General features: G+C 43.0%; 1 protein-coding gene across 14 annotated transcripts in view; it reads left to right on the plus strand.

Annotated features, from left to right (window-relative positions):
- Positions 1-22,415, plus strand: part of DLG1 (discs large MAGUK scaffold protein 1) — a 498,578-nt gene that overhangs the window by 394,751 nt on the left and 81,412 nt on the right. For 13 of the 14 annotated variants that reach the window (XM_054039246.1, XM_054039230.1, XM_054039232.1 and 10 more), the window contains one exon: positions 16,880-16,994. In XM_054039246.1, coding sequence (XP_053895221.1) covers positions 16,880-16,994 — 115 coding nt within the window. Of the gene's footprint in view, positions 1-15,723; positions 15,812-16,879; positions 16,995-22,415 lie in introns of those variants that run through there. The other variant, XM_054039242.1, reaches the window with a different exon arrangement.

Below are 22,415 nucleotides of genomic sequence, written 5' to 3' on the forward strand. Positions count from 1 at the left end.
TTGGCCTTAAAAATCTGGGAATCTATTAAAGTCCCTTGGTATAAACTCTGCAGTAATGGTCCCAGTTCTAAGTTTGCTTTAAAAGCTGGAGAACAGACAAATCAACCCCTTTTCAAATCCTCACAGATTTTCCTTCTTGACATAACTTTAGTTCTAACAAGCATGCCTTAATTTGTCTCTGTAGGGCCAGTGTGCAATTTCCCTGATATTCAAAATTAATTCTTAACCAACATTACAATTGTTCAGTGCGGTATTGAGAGTGGCTGAAAGTCATCAAGGAAAGTAAGAGAGCCCAAGATGCTTTCCTAGTTGCAAAACCACCTTTATTACGCTACAGTGCCACTTCTACTATAAAGGTTGAGTGTCGTTTTCTGTTTAAAAGGAGACGGTTCTAAGTGCTCTAAAACAGTGGTCCTCAACAAGGGGTCTGCAAACCCTTTCGCGGGGGACATGGTGCCTCACAGCTAAAACCCCGAGCCCTAACACCTCCTGTGGGGCTAAAGCCGAGAGCAGCAGGGCTGAATTCTGGAGCCCCGAGCTCTGGTGCTCCCCAGGGGGCAGAAGCCCCGAGCCCATGGGTAGAGTTGGGGGGCCACGGAGGTGTTGCCCCCCCCCCCCCAAAAAGCTATTGTGCAAGAGCCAGGCAGTCCTGGGACAGCTCCGCACATCCCCCCCATCTCTTTCTTTCCCCACCCCCTGGCCAAGTCGGAGGCAGGAATCCAGAGCCGGGCAGTGCAGGGCAGCTGCTGCTCTGGCTGGTGCCATGGAGCAGGCAGCTGCGGTGTTCCCTCGTCTCCAGCTGGTGCAGGGGCCAAAGCAGCCCCTTTTGCTCACACGGCCAGTAAGAGCTGCCTGGGCGGGGGGACCTGGCTCTGTGGCTGGCAGAGCCCTCGGATAACAGGGACCGCAGGAGAGCCCTCCCAGCACACAGCCCCTAGCTACACCCCTCCCTGCCCCAGCTACCCCTCTCCCTGCACCGTGAGCAACTCCCGTGCCTGCACACAGCCCCTAACTATCCTTCTCCATGCAACCTGAGCTACCCCCGTGCCTACACACAGCCCCTAGCTACCCCTCTCCCTGCACCATGAGCTGTTTTCAAACTTTTTTAGCTGAGCCCCCACCTTTGAGTTATAATTTTTTGGTTGTGCCCCCAACCCAGACAGGCGGGTGGCCTGCTAAGGTGAGTCGGGGGTGGAGGTGGCGTTCCCTCCCCGGACCACTCTGTGCGGAGCTGGCTTGAGCCCTGCTGGCCCCTGCCCACCCAAAATAGCAGTCAAACTACACCCATGCCTGAGCCCCACCCCACCCCACCCCACCCTCTGGTCCAGAGCCCTGAGTTCCCCCTCCCCCCTTTCCCCACTGAGGCCTGGACCTCCAGCATGTCACTTAAATTGAAGTGTGAGGGTGGGTCACTTGCCAGGATAATCTGGGTATAACTCATGTAATCCTTTCCCTGCCAGTGCAGGTGCCTCAAGTACTGATACACCTCAGTCCCTCCTAGTCTCTGCCTGTGGTACATGACAATATAGTCTCCTGTGGGTCTCATTTACTTTTGCCTCATTTCCATTGTTGTTGGGTTTAGTGTGCGGTGTTGGTGGCCTGTGATATACAGGTCAAACTAGATCTAGTCGTCGCTAGGCATTAATCTCTATGAAGTCCCCCCATGATCTCACAGCTATTTTTCCTACACATCATAGGTAGGTACATAAAAAGATGGTCATCCTCGTCCCCAGGGTGATTTGGTGGTCTGTAGCAGACACCAGCTAAAACCCCTTCTTGTGCCTTATCCATTAGGATACCTATCCAAAAGCATTCAAGAAGATTTTCTTCTATCAATGATGCAGAAACTCTTAATGCTATTTTTGATAGAGTGCCACTCCCCCCCTCCTTTTGCCCACTCAATCCTTCCTAAATATAGGTTATAACCACTGATTTTAACATTCCAATCATGCATCATCCCACCAGGTTCCAGTAAGACCAACTAGATCAAATTTATACTCATAAATGCAATTCCAGATCCTCTTGTTTCCTAGGCTCCTAGCACCAGTGTATAAGCAACTCAAGAATTCTTCTCTTCATGTCCTTTGGTTCCTTGGTGAATTTTATTCATGATTCTGTACTAAGTGAGTGTTCATATCTTCCCTGTTTTTACCCTCCTGTTTTATTATTAGTTTCACACTCTCCTGACTCTTCTAGCTGCCTCTCCTGAGGAGATCAGTTCCCTTTCTGCTGAGGTGGAGCACTGTGGAGGCCATCCAAACCATACAGACCCCTTACCCCATAAAAGGTGGAGGAACGTTCCACAAAGCCAAAACCCTATATTCTATACCACTTACTTAGCCAGCGGTTCACTTCTGGAATCTTCTGCTTTTTGTCTTCCTTCACTTGTGGAACAGGAAGGCTCTCAAAGAAGATTGGTTGGACATTTTCCTTCTTCAGCACGCTTCCAAGTCCCTGAAGTCATCTATTATCTGTGAGATATCCCGTGATGCAGTGTCATTAGTGCTGATATGAATCATCAGTAAGTCTACGTTTTAGTCACGGGTATTTTTTATTAAAAGTCACGGGCAGTAAACAAAAATTCACAGCCCATGACCTGTCCATGACTTCTACTATATACCCCTGACTAAATTAGGGGGGTGGGGGCAGTCCAGGGGCACCGCAGGTACTCAGGGGGAGGGGCGCCGCATGGGTTCAGGAAGGCAGTGGCGTAAGGCCCGGGACCCCTGCTGGTGCGGAGGAGGGTTGGCGGGGCCGGCAGGCTCCCTACCTGGCTCCGCATCTGTCTGGAAGTGCCGACATCTCCCTCACTCAGCTCCTAGGCAGAGGCGTGGCCAGGCAGCTCTGCACGCTGCCTCCACCCAGAGCGCTGGCTTCACAGCTCCCATTGCCCGGGAACCACGGCCAATGGGAGCTGTGGGGGCGGTGCCTGCAGGCGGGAGGTAGTGCGCAGAGCTGCCTGGCCATGCCTCCACGCTTCCGGGGAGCCCTCCAGGTAAGTGCTGCCCAGAGCCTGCTTCACCCTGTCCCATGCCCCAACCCCCTGTCGCTTCCCACACCCAAACTCTGCTGCTGTTGGGGGGCGGGATAGGAGTAGGCGGTGGCCCGAGACTGCCCCAGCAGCAGCTGGTGTGACAGGGGCTGCCTGAGCTGGCCCCGGGCCAGGCGCACCAGCCACTGCAGAAATCAGAGGTCACAAAAGTCATGGAATTCGTGACTTCTGTGACAAACTCACAGTCTTAATCATCACCAATGGATCCTTCCCCATCCACTTCACAAGCTGTTTAGTCTTAGAGTGACATCTTGGGTCCGGGAAGGCCACACACAATTTTATTATTGTCTGCCTATCCCTGTTGATACTAAAACCTGCAAAAAAGTAGGATATGGTCCCGTCTTGCAAAACACATGTGATTTAGTCACACCCGCATGCAAAAGTAAGATGATTCTGTTAAAGCAATACCAGTTTTCACATGAATGCTCAAAAGCACCTTCTCACTGAGGCTTCTTACCCCACTTTCTGTACCCAGCTGCTTCAGTACTGCTGTTCCTGAAAATGCTACAAGAATTATTTAAATGGGCAAAATTGGCTTCTTCATTCTACTAGACCATTTTGGCTGAAATGTTCCAAAAACTCACCTTCATGCAAGGACTAAGCCCTGAAAATTAAGCCAGATAGATTAAAGTTCTGAGTAACTAAAAACAGGATGAAGATGGAAATGCAGAGACCACATATTAACTAGAGTTGTTGCTACTGTTCCTATTAAATACATGTGCATAATATAGCTATTACTATTAGTGAGTTATTGCATGTGCTTTTTGGATAAGTCCCCAAGGCCCCAAGTCTAAACAGAGCTACTGGCCAAAGTAAGAATGTAGTAATACTCCAATAGTGAAAGAACTGTCATCGGGTACCTATTACATAGTAGTTAAGAGTGTTCATATAAAAGTGTTTTTCTGTTTGCAGTTCTGCTGAACAAGTCGACCTCATTTCTAAAAGAGAAATAAGATTGTTAAGTGATCTGATTAGTTGAGCATTCTTAGGTGCTTGATGGATCAGTGTGTGATTAAGAGAAGATGGATCAAAGTGCTAGAAAGGAGATTGTTAGGTGGTGTATTGTAAAACTGCATTTAAAATTGCATTATTCACATAGCTGGACAACATTTATCTCTTGGATTTTTTATCTCTGTATTAGGTGCAAAATGTATTCAGAGTCCAGTTTAAATGTTTAGTCCAAATCACTGACGGATTCAATTCACAATGTTGCTAGTGAAGACAGATATTCTGGGTTTTTTTCTGCAGTATTAGATAAAAATATCACATACTAGCCAGAAGGATATCTGTACTCTATTCTAAAGTCTGCATTGTGGTGAGCAATGTTTGAGAGAAGATGTACATCTGCTAAATCTGTGCTATATTTTATGATCATTTTAAAATAATTAACTTTATATGTTTCATGCCTACATTACCTTGCCAAATGCTTCATGAAGTGGAAGGGTTATTATTATTGGGTATTATATTTTATAGGGCATTAGCTCGATTCTGTCAGATTTTACCGAGTTTGTGTGTACTCGTGTGCTCATTTAAAAAAAAATACTGCGTTTGAAATTTGGTCCAGGCATTGTCTTAAGTATGTAGTTAAATGAAACAACTGAATCCTATTCTCTGGAAATTAGTATTTAATTCATATGTGAATTTCCTACAATGGTTTCATGTGCAGGTGCTCTGAAAAACCTTGCATACACTCCTTAAGACTCTAATCAAAGCAGCACAAAGCCAATAGCACTTTAGCGAAATTAAGGAGATCCAAGTATTTGTTGTACATAAAATGATTTAACTTCACTCACTTTAGGTTATGAAATTGTTAATTCTTAACTATTAAAACTAGATGGAAAGACTGACATGTTCACTAACTGAAACACACTATCTAAAATGTTGCAGTTTACACTGCTCTTAGGTATGCAATTTGCCGTTTCCTGTTGTTTTCCTGTTTGTTATACCTGCTTCTGTTAATTTTTGAGTAATCCAGATTAGTCAATTAGTGAGACAGATTCGAAAGGTACTTCAAGAATAGAGAGAGGGTTCTGTTAAAAATAGTCCTGCCAGACAAAGGTATAAGGCGGCTTATTATGTTTTAACCTTTTTGAATGTCACTTTCTAATTTGTTAGTCTCCTTATTTTTAAATACATTTTGGCCTTTAACAAAGTGTAAATGCAGTTATGGAAAAGTGTAGTAAACATAAAGGTGTCACAGATGGTATTGTTCATTTTAGCAGTGAGCAGGTATCTCTTCTCAGTTTGAAATTGAAGGGTGGTATGGAAATACTTCCTGAGAAAATGCAAATGTCATCCTCAATCTGTTCCGAACCTAGTGGCCCAGCCTTTCTAATCACTCATTGTAACCTCAGTAGGTGCAGTGTGCAGCTTTCATGCATGCTAACAAGTCTCCTGTGTATGTGGAATCTATAGTTATCTCTTATGTTAATTTGATGTGTTAATATAGAAGCACTAAGTATCCATGCAAATAAATTAACTGCTCCTAGAAAATCACAGTAAAATTTTGTATGCTTTTGAACTAATCCACAAATATTTTAAAAAGTTACATCTGTCTGGGTAGTTATTCTGTTGTGGTATCTAGATACTGTGTAGATTAAAGGCTGTATTCATACATACTAGTTCTTAATTAGCAAATATTATTAAGAATATTAAAGTAGGAGTGTAGTAGGTTTGTGCCGGGGCTCGACCCTCCTGGATGGAGGGGAGCCACACCGACTCACTATAAGCACAGACAGTCAACGCCCAGGCCCTTTGGTGCAGGGCTGAGCGGCCCACAGTTCTGGGAGCTCAGGCCCTCAGGCAGGGCTGAGCAAATAATCAGCTAGTTCAGGGCTCAGGCCCTCAGGCAGGGGCTGAGCAACAGTCAGTTCAGGGACTCAGGCCCTCTGGTGCAGGGGCTGAGCAACACCACAACAGTTTGTTTGGTAGGCCCAGGCCCTGGATCAGGGCAGGGCACAAACAATCACCGCTCAGGTCCTCTGGTGCAGGGGCTGAGCAACAGTCAGTTAAGTAGGCCCAGGTCCCTACCTGAGCGTTGGGTGAGGGGGAAACCTGCCACCCGTGAGCAGGGGTGGCAGGGGGGACGCAGGCCCACCCACTCCACTGCGTCCCAGCCCAGGGCCCTAGCAGCGGCTCGTGTCGCTGCTGGTTAGTGGCGTGTCCAGACCGAAACACACTGACATAGGCTTACATGTGTCTATAGCCTGACCGGGGTCGGCTACCCCCGGGCTACTTCCGTGTTCCCCCTCAGAGCCTTCCTCATTGGTGACACCGGGTTCGGGCCAGTCCAGCAGCATCGGTTCCTCTGGTCTGGGGCTTGGGGGGAGGTCCGGCAGCTCCTCGGAGAAATCCGGCCACTGGGGCTCGGGCGGCGCCTCCGGATAACAGCAGGGGCGGAGGGGCTCTGGGGGCTCCTCACCTTCGTAGTTGGTGCGAGGCAGGCCCGACGGCTCCTCCCAATACCAGGTGCGGGGGGCTCCTGCGGCTCCTCCTCGTAGTGGGCTCGGGGCAGGTCCGGCCAGTTAGGGCAACGGTCTCGGGTCTCAGAGGTCTCCCGGCCGCGAGCTCCCGGCGGCACGTCTGCTCCCTGCGGTAGCTGGGCTCTGACTGGGCTCCGGCGGCCGGCTTTTATACTTCCTGTCCCGCCCCTTGACTTCCGGGGGGCGGGAACAGGCGGCAGTGGCTCCGCCCACTCGGATGCCTGCAAGAGTGCTCCCTCTGCTGGGCAGGAGGGGAGCCACACCGACTCACTACAAGGAGTTACTTATTTTTATGAAAATACACCTCCCTAAGCAACCCTAAGTTTTTCATAGATTCATAGATTCATAGATTATAGGACTGGAAGGGACCTCGAGAGGTCATCGAGTCCAGTCCCCTGCCCGCATGGCAGGACCAAATACTGTCTAGACCATCTCTGATAGACATTTATCTAACCTACTCTTAAATATCTCCAGAGACGGAGATTCCACAACCTCCCTAGGCAATTTGTTCCAGTGTTTAACCACCCTGACAGTTAGGAACTTTTTCCTAATGTCCAACCTAGACCTCCCTTGCTGCAGTTTAAACCCATTGTTTCTGGTTCTATCCTTAGAGGCTAAGGTGAACAAGTTCTCTCCCTCCTCCTTATGACACCCTTTTAGATACCTGAAAGTTGCCTATATAAACAGTTTACAAAAATATATTTGTATCCTACGTAGGACCAAAACCCACATTAAAAACCTTCCTGACACTAAATTAAAATTTGCAAACAAACAAAAAAAGTTGTAAAAAATAATAGTGAAAGTAGGTTTCAGTGAAGTACAGTAAAAGCTCCAAACCAATATGACTTACTTTACAAAATTATACACTTTTGAACAAAAAGCAAACTTTAGAATATGTGGAAAAGAACACTGAAGTGATCCATCTTACCATATAATCCTTTACCACTCGCTCTCACCTAACCCAATTTACACTTCCATGCAAACCTAACAGTGCCCCCTAAAATTAAAATATGCACAACAATGAAAATGGATAACTTGTAAGAGATTATTGGAAATGGATCTCTTGGGGATAGGATTTTATAATTACCTAATAATTTATTTTGACTTTTGCATAAACGTTTATATTTTGATTGGTGAGGTGGGATGCTCAACTTTTTAAAAACATTTTTAATGATGAATTATCCTCTCCCTCCCTGCCCCATCAACCCAAATAAACATCAGAAATTTAAATCTGTTTGGCATATAAGATTCACAGCAAGGGATCCCTGTTCTGACAGATCTAATGATGTCCATTATAGTGGGGTTCTCCCCTATAAGGGGAGAAGGAAAAAGAGGCGGGGAGGCTCTTATCTATATCAGAAAATTTTCAGCTCTCAGGGCTTAGTATGAATAAGAATCTCTACTTCTTCATGTCCCCCTGCTCCCAGTTCCCCGCATACCCTTCCATGCTTCCGCCATCACCTACACTACCCTCCATGCTCCCAATCCCTTGCAGGTCCTTCATCCCTCATTATCTCCCAGACTGATGCACCTGCCTGTCAGAATCCCCTTTCCAGGATGAATTAATTGGCAACTTATCTCTTCTCCCCAGTCAATGTTTCTCACAGTCCACTGCCCCTTCACCATGTACCTCTACATTTCCCCATCTGTTCCTCCTTGCACACTCCACATCCACCTCTGAAATCAGTAGTAGGTCATGGTATAAACATTTTAAACCTTGCTCAGTATATGCTTGGAATGAGACCTGTTCACATGTAACAGAGGCCATAACTCCATGTAACAGAAAAAACAAGAGAAAAAAGAAACATACTGCATCTAGCCACTTGAAAGTTTGCACTCCGCCAGACATAGGATTTCTCCACCTCAGTCCTGGGGCTTTGTTTTCAATGCAATAGTAGCTGACATTTAAAGTTCTTATTTCAGTGGTTACAGACCTATATTCCACTCAGGTGTGCATGCATCCAGTGCACCAAAGCCAGAGAACTTTGCCTAGTAGTGGACGATCTGGTCCTGATGGCAGACAACCCCGAGAGTCTCCAGCAAATGCTTGACATCACCATCCAGGCTGCCAACTGGATGGGAGTCTGTTTCAGTGCCAAGAAGCATACATACTTGCATATCGATGGCAGTAGAAGGGATTCGGTCCAGGCAACACCATTTCAGATCCAGGATGAACCTTCCTTGAGGATGGGCAAGCTTACCAACATCTTGGCACGTCAACGGGTTTACAGGTCCAGCAGACACCTGAGAATACCATCGTGGAGATCCTACAAAATGTGGCCAGTATTGACTCCTTCCTACTGGCACCATGGCAGAAGATCAACGCTTTGAACACCTTCCTGATCCCCCGTATCTCATTCATCCTGAGGGGGTCTGCCGTGGCGAAAGTACCTCTGAACAAGGCAGACAACACCATCCGGCAGATGGTGAAGAAACAGATGTTTCTTCCCCAGAGGGCCAGCAATGAACTGGTGTACATCTCGCACAGGCGAATGGGTGATCTGTGCGACATTGCTGTGATCACTCACACCTTCTGCCTTCTGACGTGCCCGGGCGCCACGGTGAGGAACATCACAGAGAGTGCTCTGCAGGATGCAGTAAAGAAGCAAATCGACTACCTCCAACCAAGATGTCGCCACCTACCTGAGTGGCTTGCTGGAAGGTGAATTTGGAAGAGACGGGGAGACTTCACTTCGCTCTACTCGTGCCCACAATGCTACGCGATGACTGGAGAAGCGTATCATAGAAGATTAGGGTTGTAAGAGACCTCAGGAGGTCATCTAGTCCAACCCCCTGCTCAAAGCAGGACCAACACCAACTAAATCATCCCAGCCAGGGCTTTGTCAAGCCGGGCCTTAAAAACCTCTATGGAAGGAGATTTCACCACGTTCTTACGTAACCCATTCCAGTGCTTCACCACCCTCCTAGTGAAATACTGTTTCCTAATATCCAACCTAGACCTCCCCCACTGCAACTTGAGACCATTGCTCCTTGTTCTGTCATCCGTCACCACTGAGAACAACCGAGCGCCATCCTCTTTGGAACCCTCCTTCAGGTATTTGAAGGCTGCTATCAAATCCCCCCTCACTCTTCTCTTCTGCAGACTAAACAAGCCCAGTTCCCTCAGCCTCTCCTCAGAAGTCATGTGCTCTAGCCCCCTAATCATTTTTGTTGCCCTCCACTGGACTCTTTCCAATTTATCCACATCCCTTCTGTAGTGGGGGGAACAAAACTGGACAGTACTCCAGGTGTGGCCTCACCAGTGCCAAATAGAGGGGAATAATCACTTCCCTCCATCTGTTGGCAATGCTCCTACTAATACAGCCCAGTATGCCGTTGGCCTTCTTGGCAGCAAGGGCACACTGCTGACTCATGTCCAGCTTCTTGTCCACTGTAACCCCTAGGTCCTTTTCTGCAGAACTGCTGCCTAGCCATTCGGTCCCTAGTCTGTAGCAGTGCATGGGATTCTTCTGTCCTAAGTACAGGACTCTGCACTTGTCCTTGTTGAACTTCATCAGATTTCTTTTGGCCCAATCCTCTAATTTGTCTCGGTCCCTCGGTATCCTATTCCTACCCTCCAGCGTATCTACCACTCCTCCAAGTTTAGTGTCATCTGCAAGCTTGCTAAGGGTGCAGTCCACGCCATCCTCCAGTTCATTAATGAAGATACTGAACAAAACCAGCCCTAGGACCGACCCTTGGGGCACTCCGCTTGATACAGCTGCCAACTAGACATGGAGCCATTGATCACTACCCATTGAGCCCGACGATCTAGCCAGCTTTCTATCCACCTTATAGTCCATTCATCCAGCCCATACTACTTTAACTTGCTGGCAGAAATACTGTGGTAGACCATATCAAAAGCTTTGCTAAAGTCAAGGAATGACACATCCGTGCAATCCCCTCATCCACAGAGCCAGTTATCCCCTCATAGAAGGCAATTAGGTTAGTCAGGCATGACTTGCCCTTGGTAAATCCATGCTGACTGTTCCTGATCACTTTCCTCTCCTCGAAGTGCTTCAGAATTGATTCCTTGAGGACCTGCTCCATGATTTTTCAAGGGACTGAGGTGAGGCTGACTGGCCTTTAGTTCCCTGGATCCTCCTCCTTCCTTTTTTAAAGATGGGCACTACCTTAGCCTTTTTCCAGTCGTCCGGGATCTCCCCCGATCGCCATGAGTTTTCAAAGATAATGGCCAATGGCTCTGCAATCACATCCGCCAACTCCTTTAGCACCCTCAGAGTCAGCGCATCCAGCCCCATGGATTTGTGCTCATCCAGCTTTTCTAAATAGTCCTGAACCACTTCTTTCTCCACAGAGGGCTGGTCACCTCCTCCCCATACTGTGCTGCCCAGTGCAGTAGCTGACCTTGTTCATGAAGACAGAGGCAAAAAAAGCATTGAGTACATTAGCTTTTTCCACATTCTCTGTCACTAGGTTGCCTCCCTCATTCAGTAAGGGGCCCACACTTTCCTTGACCTTCTTCTTGTTGCTAACATACCTGAAGGAACCCTTCTTGTTACTCTTAACATCCCTTGCTAGCTGCAACTCCAAGTGTGATTTGGCCTTCCTGATTTCACTCCTGCATGCCTAAGCAATATTTTTATACTCTTCCTTGGTCATTTGTCCAATCTTCCACTTCCTATAAGCTTCTTTTTTGTGTTTAAGATCAGCAGAGATTTCACTGTTAAGCCAAGCTGATTGCCTGCCATATTTACTATTCTTTCTACACATCGGGATGGTTTGTTCCTGCAACCTCAATAAGGATTCTTTAAAATACAGCCAACTCTCCTGGACTCCTTTCCCTCTCATGTTATTCTCCTAGGGGATCCCGCCCATCAGTTCCCTGAGGGAGTCAAAGTCTGCTTTTCTGAAGTCCAGGGTCTGTATTCTGATGCTCTCCTTTATTCCTTGTGTCAGGATCCTGAACTCGACTATCTCATGGTCACTGTCTCCCAGGTTCCCATCCACTTTTGATTTCCCCTACTAATTCTTCCCTGTTTGTGAGCAGCAAGTCAAGAAGAGCTCTGCCCCTAGTTGGTTCCTCCAGCACTTGCACCAGGAAATTGTCCCCTTCACTTCCCAAAAACTTCCTGGATTGTTTGTGTACTGCTGTATTGCTCTCCCAGCAGATATCGGGGTGATTGAAGTGCCCCATGAGAACCAGGGCCTGTGATCTAGTAACTTCTGTTAGTTGCCGGAAGAAAGCCTTGTCCACATCATCCCCCTGGTCTGGGGGTCTATAGCAGACTCCCACCATGATATCACCCTTGTTGCTCACACTTCTAAACTTAATCCAGAGACTCTCAGATTTTTCTCCAGTTTCATATTGGAGCTCTAAGCAGTTATACTGCTCTCTTAGATACAGTGCAACTCCCCACCTTTTCTGCCCTGCCTATCCTTCCTGAACAGTTTATATCCATCCATGACAGTACTCCAGTCATGTGAGTTATCCCACCAAGTCTCTGTTATTCCAGTCACATCATAATTCCTTGACTGTGCCAGGACTTCCAGTTCTCCCTGCTTGTTTCCCAGGCTTCTTGCATTTGTGTATAGGCACTTAAGATAACTCACTAATCGTCCTGCTTTCTCAGTCTGAGACAGGAGTCCTCCTCTCATGCACTCTCCTGCTCGTGCTTCCTCCCGGTATCCCACTTCCCCACTTACTTCAGAGCTTTGGTCTCCTTCCCCCAGTGAACCTAGTTTAAAGCCTTCCTCCCTAGGTTAGCCAGCCTGCTTGCGAAGATGCTCTTCCCTCTCTTTGTTAGGTGGAGCCCGTCTCTGCCTAGCACTCCTTCTTGGAACACCATCCCATGGTCAAAGAATCCAAAGCCTTCTCTCTGACACCACCTGCGTAACCATTCATTGACTTCCACGATTCGACGGTCTCTACCCAGGCCTTTTCCTTCCACAGGGAGGATGGACAAGAAAACCACTTGCGCCTCAAACGCCTTTATCCTTCTTCCAGAGCCACGTAGTCTGCAGTGATCTGCTCAAAGTAATTCTTGGCAGTATTATTGGTACACACGTGGAGAAGCAGGAAGGGGTAGCGATCCAAGGGGTTGATGAGTCTCAGTAGTCTCTCCATCACATCGTGAATCCTAGCTCCTGGCAAGCAGCACACTTCTCAGTTTTCCCGGTCGGGACGGCAGATAGATGACTCAGTCCCCCTGAGGAGGGAGTCCCCGACCACCACCACCCACCTCCTTCTCTTGGGAGCAGTGCTCGTGGAGCCCCCATCCCTAGGACAGTGCATATCATGCCTTCCAGTCGGTGGAGTCTCCTTCTGCTCCCTTCCCTCAGATGTATCATCTGGTCCACTCTCCGCATTAGTACCTGTGGAGAGAACATGAAAACAGTTGCTCACCTGTATCTGCTTTGCTGGTACATGAACACTCCTCTTTCTTCTTCTGGAGGTCATATGCTGCCAATTTTCTTCACCATCCTTCTGTCCCCGCTGCGCAGCCTGCTCTGATTCTTCAGAATGTTGTGCCCGTAGAAGCATCTCCTGACGTCTATCCAGGAAATCTTCGTTTTCTCTTATGCAACGCAGGGTTGATACTTGTTACTCCAGACCTTGAACCTTCTCTTCCAATATGGAGACCAGCTTGCCCTTCGTACAGACAAATTCACTTCTGTCCTGTGAGAGAGAGAAATATGGCACATTCTTTGCTTTGTTCCAGGTGGGCCTTGAGTGGGCCTGACTGTTATAAAAAGGCAGTCAGCTGTGAACTAGCTGAGTGGCGAACAGCAGAGAAGCCAACAGAGGGAGTTTGACTGGGAGTTCGCCTGGGGAGAGCCCACTGAGGCTTTCATCTTGCAGGCGTCTCTGAGTAGTTCCTGCAACAGCTGAGGAAGCTCTTAGAAGGAAGGTGATATGGATGGTGAGCAATCAGCTGTTGTGACCTGCACGGATGTGCCATGTTTGTCTTTCTCCCACACTTCCTCTCTTCTCTCCTCTTCCCTCCCTCTGGTGCTGGCTTGGGTGGTACTGCACCTGACCATACACTGTCAGGGCCCCCCGCAGCTGATGCCTCCCTACCCACCCAAAGGTATGCGATTAACAGACATTCATTGTGATTAATTGACAGCCCTACTTATCATACAACAGTAAATGTGTATCAGATGTCATGTATGTTTCTATTGCTGTTTGTGCTGCGTCAGTGTATTTTTGGAAGTCATTTAGCTAAATCAAGTGTCAGAGGGGTAGCCGTGTTAGTCTGGATCTGTAAATGCAGCAGAGAGTCCTGTGGCACCTTATAGACTAACAGACGTATTGGAGCATGAGCTTCCGTGGGTGAATACATGCATGCATCTGACGAAGTGGGTATTCACCCACGAAAGCTCATGCTCCAATACGTCTGTTAGTCTATAAGGTGCCACAGGACTCTTTGCTGCTTTAGCTAAATCAAATTATTTTCATTCCTCCTCCATGCATTATTGATGTGGCAGGGGATTCATTATCTGACTTAATAGTAGAGTACACTTCTCTTATGGATTTTTGTGGATTCATAGTCATAAGAGCATTATAAAAGCCTATGTAGAATAGAATTATTCCCATTTCCCTGGAACAAAGCACAGATGGGGGACTGAGGCACAGGATGACTACATGACTTGCCCAAGGTCATATAGGAAGTCTGTGGAAGGACAGGAAGTTAAACCCATGTCTCACTAGTCCTAGACTAATGTCCTAATCCCAGGACTATACTTGCTCTCAAAAACTCACTGATTTCTCTTTGGCAGTTCTTTCTCTTATAAACTACAAAACAAATCCAATTTAGCAAAGACAAACTCAAGTGAAAAAATTGTTTATAAGTTAAGAGACTATATGCTGCAAAATCAATAGGGAGAATTTATTATAAGCAGTGTTGATATTGATAGAAACAAACTATCCAAGACATTTAAACCCATTATTTGTAAAGATATTTTGTGTCTGACTACTCATGTTTAAGATGGTGATTTAACACCAAATGATTTTTAGTTTATGTATCTTTCTCCTCTTATAAAAGGAGACTATAATTTTATTGAATTATTATTAATATTTTTTATTAATTTTGCCTAAAGGCTCTAATTTAGATTGAGACCTTATTGTGCATTTAAGAGAGAGTCCCAAAAGAGCTTTCATTCTAAATAGACAGGACTCAAAGTGTGAGGGGGGAGAGGTACATGGAAGGAAGAGATTTGCACAGGATCGCACAGTACATCAGTAGCTAGCTGGGAATAGAACCCAGCTGTCCTGAATTGCAGTCCAGTGTCCTTTCCACTACACAATGCTGCTTTCGTAATGTTTAATTCCCCCTCCCCAATATTTTGAACTTTATTACTTTGAACATGGACAGCATTACAGGAATAACTGCTGTTTATAGGAATTTGTTCATCTTATTGCAGAACTACTTCTGCATCTGAATTAGGGTTGGTGAGCTATTCAAATCTGTACCTGATCCATACCATTTAAAAAAAACTACTGACCACTTCTGAGGATCATCAGAATAATTTAGGAAACCATTGTTTGATATCATTATTGTTGTATGCAGTGTTGTAGCCATGTTGATCCCAGGATATTAGAGAGACAAGGTGGGTGAGGTGTAACAGAAGTTGGTTCAATAAGATATTACCTCACCCACCTTGTGTTTCTGATATCATTATGGTTAGCATGTTAGTTGATTAGACTGATAGAAAGCTATTTTCTACTTTGGCTAACAAGGTCAATGTGCTACAGAAATTCATTGAATTTTCTCTTGTAAAATATTCCATGTTGCCTGTTTATAGATTTTGAAGTGATTTTTCCCTGTCTATAGTTACACTTGGTTATTCATGACTGTATTTTTGTAAAGATGAATGGTACGAAAAAATTCTGTAGAATTTTAATGAGATCACTAACATAGTGTTTAATGTGATTGTTGAAGAAACATTATGTTGTAGAGGGGGAAAAGAAAAGCTTATGATTTCTACATTGGGGAAGAGCTATTTATTATTATTATATTTCCCAGGGCAAATTTGATTTCCATTCTGATGAGGGAGGAGAGAGGAGGAGAGAAGTAAAAAAAAAAAAAAAATTCAGCTTAGTGACTGTGCCAGTAACATACCATAGCTCTCCCACTGTAGATTGCCTTAATCTTAAGTCACGTGGTGTTTTAGGCAAGGTGGACAGTGTTGCTGTGGAACGTTTCTTTTTATCAGAAAGGTTTTAGAAGTGATCTGCAGATACTGAAGTCCAAACTAGTCAACTGAAAGAAAAATTGCCTTGTTTTGACTGGACATTTTATGCTAATAATATGTAAGTACAGCACTTCAGAAGATGTTGATAGTGAAAAGGATCCTATTATTTTACTGTCTCTATTTGTAGGTAAAATCAAGTGCATTTAGCACAGTTATATTAACACACAGTCCTGCTTAAGAACACAATCCGTTTATAGTAGGATTAGCATTGTGCATAATTATGTAAATAGAGTTGTTTCTAATACAGATTACAAGTGGATCAAGAATTTGTAGCAAAATTCCTAGATAGTTTTTTTTCTTGTCTTTTACATTATTCTTTTCCCTGTTAAACATTACTTTAGGAAATTTGTTCTGTATATTGCTCACTTCTACTGCTGAATGCTTTATTTGATTTGGAACACAATAGCTCCATATAATACCTATCCAGTGCTATTTTCGTTTAAGAACTACCATTTATTTAAGTAGTGACTTCATGTTACTAAGACAGACCTTTTATAGGTTTAAAAGATCATCTTTTGTTCAATAGTTTTTTAAACACAATAATAATATAATGTGAGGTTTTCTTTTAGTTATGGGGTAAAGTTTATCTGGATTAATTAAACTTCTTTTTTTGTTAATGCAAAAAGTGATTTTTGTATTTAATATAGTTAATTGATTTGTTTTGTTTTAAATAAAAACACTTATCTTTACAGCAAAATTCCACAGGCATTACAGTGAATTACTATGCATTGAAACCATCCATGTAATCTTTATGTAAACTGAATATTTAGATGTATTTGTTTTTTTTCTGAATTCTAGAATCCAAATTCTGGTAAACTGATGAAATCACAATTCATTAGAAAAGCATAAATATTTTTCTTATTGAAAAGAATTTTTCATTATTTCTTTTTATGTTTCAAAGAACGCCTATTAGTGCAAACATGTGTAACATATAATTTTAATAGCACAAATCTACTAGTAGTTAAAATAGCATTTTAGTTATTTTATTTAAAGAGGTTTATTTATATTTTAAAATTTGATAAAAATAAATCTTTGTTTTATCAAGCTCTCAAGATCTTACCAAATAACTTAATTGCTGATATTTTGGGAAAATAAATGGTTCTTTGATTTTTTTCTCGTGTTACAGAATACAGTCGTTTTGAAGCTAAAATACATGACTTACGGGAGCAGATGATGAACAGTAGCATTAGCTCAGGATCAGGATCTCTGCGGACCAGCCAGAAGAGGTCCCTATATGTCAGGTAAGAATTTTCCTCCCCAAATTTCACACACATGCCTTTAAGCTTAAATACTTTTGCTTCTGAATTCAAGTGTGCATTCAAGTGTTCCATTTATTCATTAAATTGTACAAAATGCAGATGTACAAAGGCTTCAGTGAGATTTGATTTACAGAAAATGAAATATACCTGCAAAAAAAAAAAAAGTGACCATATATATCAAGCAAATTTGTTGTACTTTGCAAAACTATGGTAGTCTTCACCTTCTCAGCTACCTATTAGGAGGGGAAAAAAGGTATAATTTCACTATTTACCTTACATATTGGGAATGTTTTCCTTATGATATGTGAATACAAACTCATTCAGAATCAGTTTTCGTATAACATAGTTCCTTCAGCCTGATTCAGTTATATTGAGAAATCTTAATTCTCCATTAGTGGTTTCACAGTTTGTTGTATCATAATAATTTCTATAGCAATCAGGAGAAGAAGCCAATGCACTGAAGGTAGTAAGCTATTTTACAAGCACTAATATCTTCAGTAAATTTGTACACATGGAACAGGAAACACAAAAAATGCAAAAAAAAAAAAAAAAAATGGAACCATGAAAAGTGTTTCAAATTATTAGGAAATACGTGGGTTTTCTGCTGAAATGCAGATTCTTAATATGCAATTGAACTGTCATAGCAGCTTATCATACACTGTGACATGCAAATTATAGAATTTGGTTACAAAAGCATGCACTAAAAAGAAATCAGACTTTATTTGACCTGTTCATTTTGTAAGGGGTGATATATCAATATTAGACTAGTACAGCAAATTTCTGCTTGCCCAAGGCAATTTTACTTTAAACAGGTGAATAAAATATAACCAGTTTTTCATTATTATCAATAATGATTATAAAGTGTAGGCAAGTACATTTTGTGTTTGTACTGGTAAAATTTCATGTTTCTTTTGGAAGGCAGAACTATTACAACATTAGATAATTAAGAGTAACTGACAAAACCTTAGTGTTATTCTAACTGCTGCATTTCTATTTTCTGGTATTGTATCCACCAATGGCCCAGTCCTTCCTTCTTTCTAGTTCATCCTTTCCAATTCTTCCCTAAATGGTTCTCTCTTTATCCAGTCAGACTTTTTTGAGAAAATAGTTCTTTTAGAACAGTGGTTCTTAACCAGGCGTACATGTATTCCTGGGGGTATGCAGAGGTCTTCCACGGGGTATATCAACTCATCTAGATAGTTGCCTAGTTTTACAAGAGGCTACATAAAAAGCACTAGCGAAGTCAGTACAAACTAAAATTTCATACAATGATTTGTTATGCTACTCCGTATAATATACACTGAAATGTAAATACAATAATTATATTCCAATTCATTTATTTTATAGTTGTATGGTAAAAATGAGAAAGTAAGCAATTTTTCTGTAATGGTGTGCTATGACACTTTTGTATTTTATGTCTGATTTTGTAAGCAAGTACTTTTTAAGTAGGGTAAAACTTGGGGGGTAGACAAGACAAATCAGATTCCTGAAGGGGTACAGTAATCTGGAAAGGTTGAGAGCCACTGTTTTAGAGGATATGTTAAATTTGTTTATAAAATTCAGGCTTTAAATGTAGAACTGGATGGAGCTAGATAAAATACTAAGACTACTGAGCAGACCTGAGTTAACGGACAAGGTAGGGTTTGGGATGAAGAATGAGGTTTTCTAAATCTTTGGTTCCAAAACAGCTGTGTCCCTAAATTGTCTCAGAAAAGGTGCCTTAATTAAAGAAAATCTTACACAAGTCCAAATTCACTACCACTAATTGTTTTGACAATTAACTTGGGTTTATAAATTCAGAATAATAAAGAAATATGTAACTGAAAATTCCAAGATGTATTTTACTTCCACCATGTTTGAGAAAATAAATACTCTTTCTCAGGTTTTGGAGCGGCATGAGAGCCCGTTCACAGCAATAGCGCCATGCATGCTCTGTTATTCTTCGATGGGCGAAAAATCTCTGATGACTCCATGCAGTCTTGGGTCTATCAACCCTTCCTGATTTCACATCTCTGCTTCAGCAGTGCTGCAGATGAAGCCTTTGTAGAGTACATCTCCATGGTACCCAGGAAATCCTTCTGCAAGGACTCCTACCACCCATCTTTCCTTTCCCACCGTCTTGCAGCAGAACCACACCGTTTGTTTCCCATGTGTTCAAAACCCCTCTATATTTATAGGTTGCTAGATATTAAGGCCATATAGGACTTTCCTAAATTAATTACTGTTTGAACTAAAGGATGTATTTAGAAAAACATCCAGTCTTGACTTACCAGTTATGAGCAGTTCACTATTGCCCTTTGTAAATTGTTCGAATGGTTAATTTATCCTCTCTCAAAAATCTGCAAGTTATTTCTACTCTGAATTTGTCTAGATTCAACTTTCAGACATTGGATCCTATTATACCTTTGTCAGATAGACTGAAGAACCCCTCATTCTAAAATTTCTTTTCCCCATGTGTAGATACTTATAGATCTGTTCAAGTCTGATCAAATCACCCCTCAACCTTCTCTTCATTAAACTAAACAGATTGAGCTCCTCTCGTCTTTCACAGCATGGCATGTTTTCCAATACTTTAATCATTCTCATGGCTCTCCAATTGATCAACATCAATTTTGAATTGTGGACACTGGAACTGGATACAGTATTCCAGTAGCAGTCACACAAGTGCCAAATACAGAGGTAATATAACCTCTCCCTACTTCTACTTCAGATTCCCCTATTTATACTTCCAAGGATCACCTTTATACCGGTATAACTGCATCCACACTAAGATCTGTACTAATACAACTATGAAATAGTTACGCTAGTAGAAACACTGTGTAGATCTTGCCTTAGTTCAGTAGAATGTGACAATATTTACAAAAAAAAAATAATTAGTGGAAATTGATGGATAGCAAAACGTAAGGAATAGGTATTCAAGAATCTCATACTTTTAATTACTGTGACACTTTTAAATTTGTGTTATTGAGACTGTGGGTACTGTAAAATTATGATTATGATAAACATATGGTGAGAAAAGGATTAAGGGAAGAAAAAACAGATAACTATAAGCAACAACTGAGGAGAGGAGAAAAACAACTGAGGAGAGTTGGCAGTTTTTCAAAGGGACACTATTAAGGGCCCAAAAGCAAGCTATTCCGCTGGTTAGGAAAGATAGAAAATGTGGCAAAAGACCACCTTGGCTTAACCACGAGATCTTGCACGATCTAAAAAATAAAAAGGAGTCATATAAAAAATGGAAACTAGGACAGATTACAAAGGATGAATATAGGCAAACAACACAGGAATGCAGGGGCAAGATTAGAAAGGCAAAGGCACAAAATGAGCTCAAACTAGCTACGGGAATAAAAGGAAACAAGAAGACTTTTTATCAATACATTAGAAGCAAGAGGAAGACCAAAGACAGGGTAGGCCCACTGCTTAGTGAAGAGGGAGAAACAGTAACAGGAAACTTGGAAATGGCGGAGATGCTTAATGACTTCTTTGTTTCGGTCTTCACCAAGAAGTCTGAAGGAATGCCTAACATAGTGAATGCTAATCGGAAGGGGGTAGGTTTAGCGGATAAAATAAAAAAAGAACAAGTTAAAAATCACTTAGAAAAGTTAGATGCCTGCAAGTCACCCGGGCCTGATGAAATGCATCCTAGAATACTCAAGGAGCTAATAGAGGAGGTATCTGAGCCTCTAGCTATTATCTTTGGAAAGTCATGGGAGACGGGAGAGATTCCAGAAGACTGGAAAAGGGCAAATATAGTGCCCATCTATAAAAAGGGAAATAAAAACAACCCAGGTAACTACAGACCAGTTAGTTTAACTTCTGTGCCAGGGAAGATAATGGAGCAAGTAATTAAGGAAATCATCTGCAAACACTTGGAAGGTGGTAAGGTGATAGGGAACAGCCAGCATGGATTTGTGAAGAACAAATCATGTCAAACCAATCTGATAGCTTTCTTTGATAGGATAACGAGCCTTGTGGATAAGGGTGAAGCGGTGGATGTGGTATACCTAGACTTTAGTAAGGCATTTGATACGGTCTCGCATGATATTCTTATCGATAAACTAGGCAAATACAAATTAGATGGGGCTACTATAAGGTGGGTGCATAACTGGCTGGATAACCGTACTCAGAGAGTTGTTATTAATGGTTCCCAATCCTGCTGGAAAGGCGTAACGAGTGGGGTACCGCAGGGGTCTGTTTTGGGACCGGCTCTGTTCAATATCTTCATCAACGACTTAGATATTGGCATAGAAAGTACGCTTATTAAGTTTGCGGATGATACCAAACTGGGAGGGATTGCAACTACTTTGGAGGACAGGGTCATAATTCAAAATGATCTGGACAAATTGGAGAAATGGGCTGAGGTAAACAGGATGAAGTTTAACAAAGACAAATGCAAAGTGCTCCACTTAGGAAGGAAAAATCAATTTCACACATACAGAATGGGAAAAGACTGTCTAGGAAGGAGTACGGCAGAAAGGGATCTAGGGGTTATAGTGGACCACAAGCTAAATATGAGTCAACAGTGTGATGCTGTTGCAAAAAAAGCAAACATGATTATGGGATGCATTAACAGGTGTGTTGTGAGCAAGACACGAGAAGTCATTCTTCCGCTCTACTCTGCTCTGGTTAGGCCTCAGCTGGAGTATTGTGTCCAGTTCTGGGCACCGCATTTTAAAAAAGATGTGGAGAAATTGGAAAGGGTCCAAAGAAGAGCAACGAGAATGATTAAAGGTCTTGAGAACATGACCTATGAAGGAAGGCTGAAAGAACTGGGTTTGTTTAGTTTGGAAAAGAGAAGACTGAGAGGGGACATGATAGCAGTTTTCAGGTATCTAAAAGGGTGTCATAAGGAGGAGGGAGAGAACTTGTTCACCTTAGCCTCTAAGGATAGAACCAGAAACAATGGGTTTAAACTGCAGCAAGGGAGATCTAGGTTGGACATTAGGAAAAAGTTCCTAACTGTCAGGGTGGTTAAACACTGGAACAAATTGCCTAGGGAGGTTGTGGAATCTCCGTCTCTGGAGATATTTAAGAGTAGGTTAGATAAATGTCTATCAGGGATGGTCTAGACAGTATTTGGTCCTGCCATGCGGGCAGGGGACTGGACTCGATGACCTCTCGAGGTCCCTTCCAGTTCTATAATCTATGAATCTATGAATCTATAAGCAAAAATAATTATGAGGATGAAATATATTTATACATGAGCAAGATGGAATATAGATTAAATAGACTTATAGTGGGAACAGTAATAGTAGAATATTTTTCACCAGTGAGAATTGCTACTTTTAATTATATATTTAATTACACATTTCCAAGAAACAAGACCAGATATGGAATTTAGGTCTTTTTCCCTCATATATTTATAATTGTATGTTTTCTAGATTTGCTATATCTCTTTGGCCT

The sequence above is a fragment of the Malaclemys terrapin genome, chromosome 9, assembly GCF_027887155.1.
Source record: "Malaclemys terrapin pileata isolate rMalTer1 chromosome 9, rMalTer1.hap1, whole genome shotgun sequence".
NCBI lineage: Eukaryota > Metazoa > Chordata > Testudines > Emydidae > Malaclemys > Malaclemys terrapin.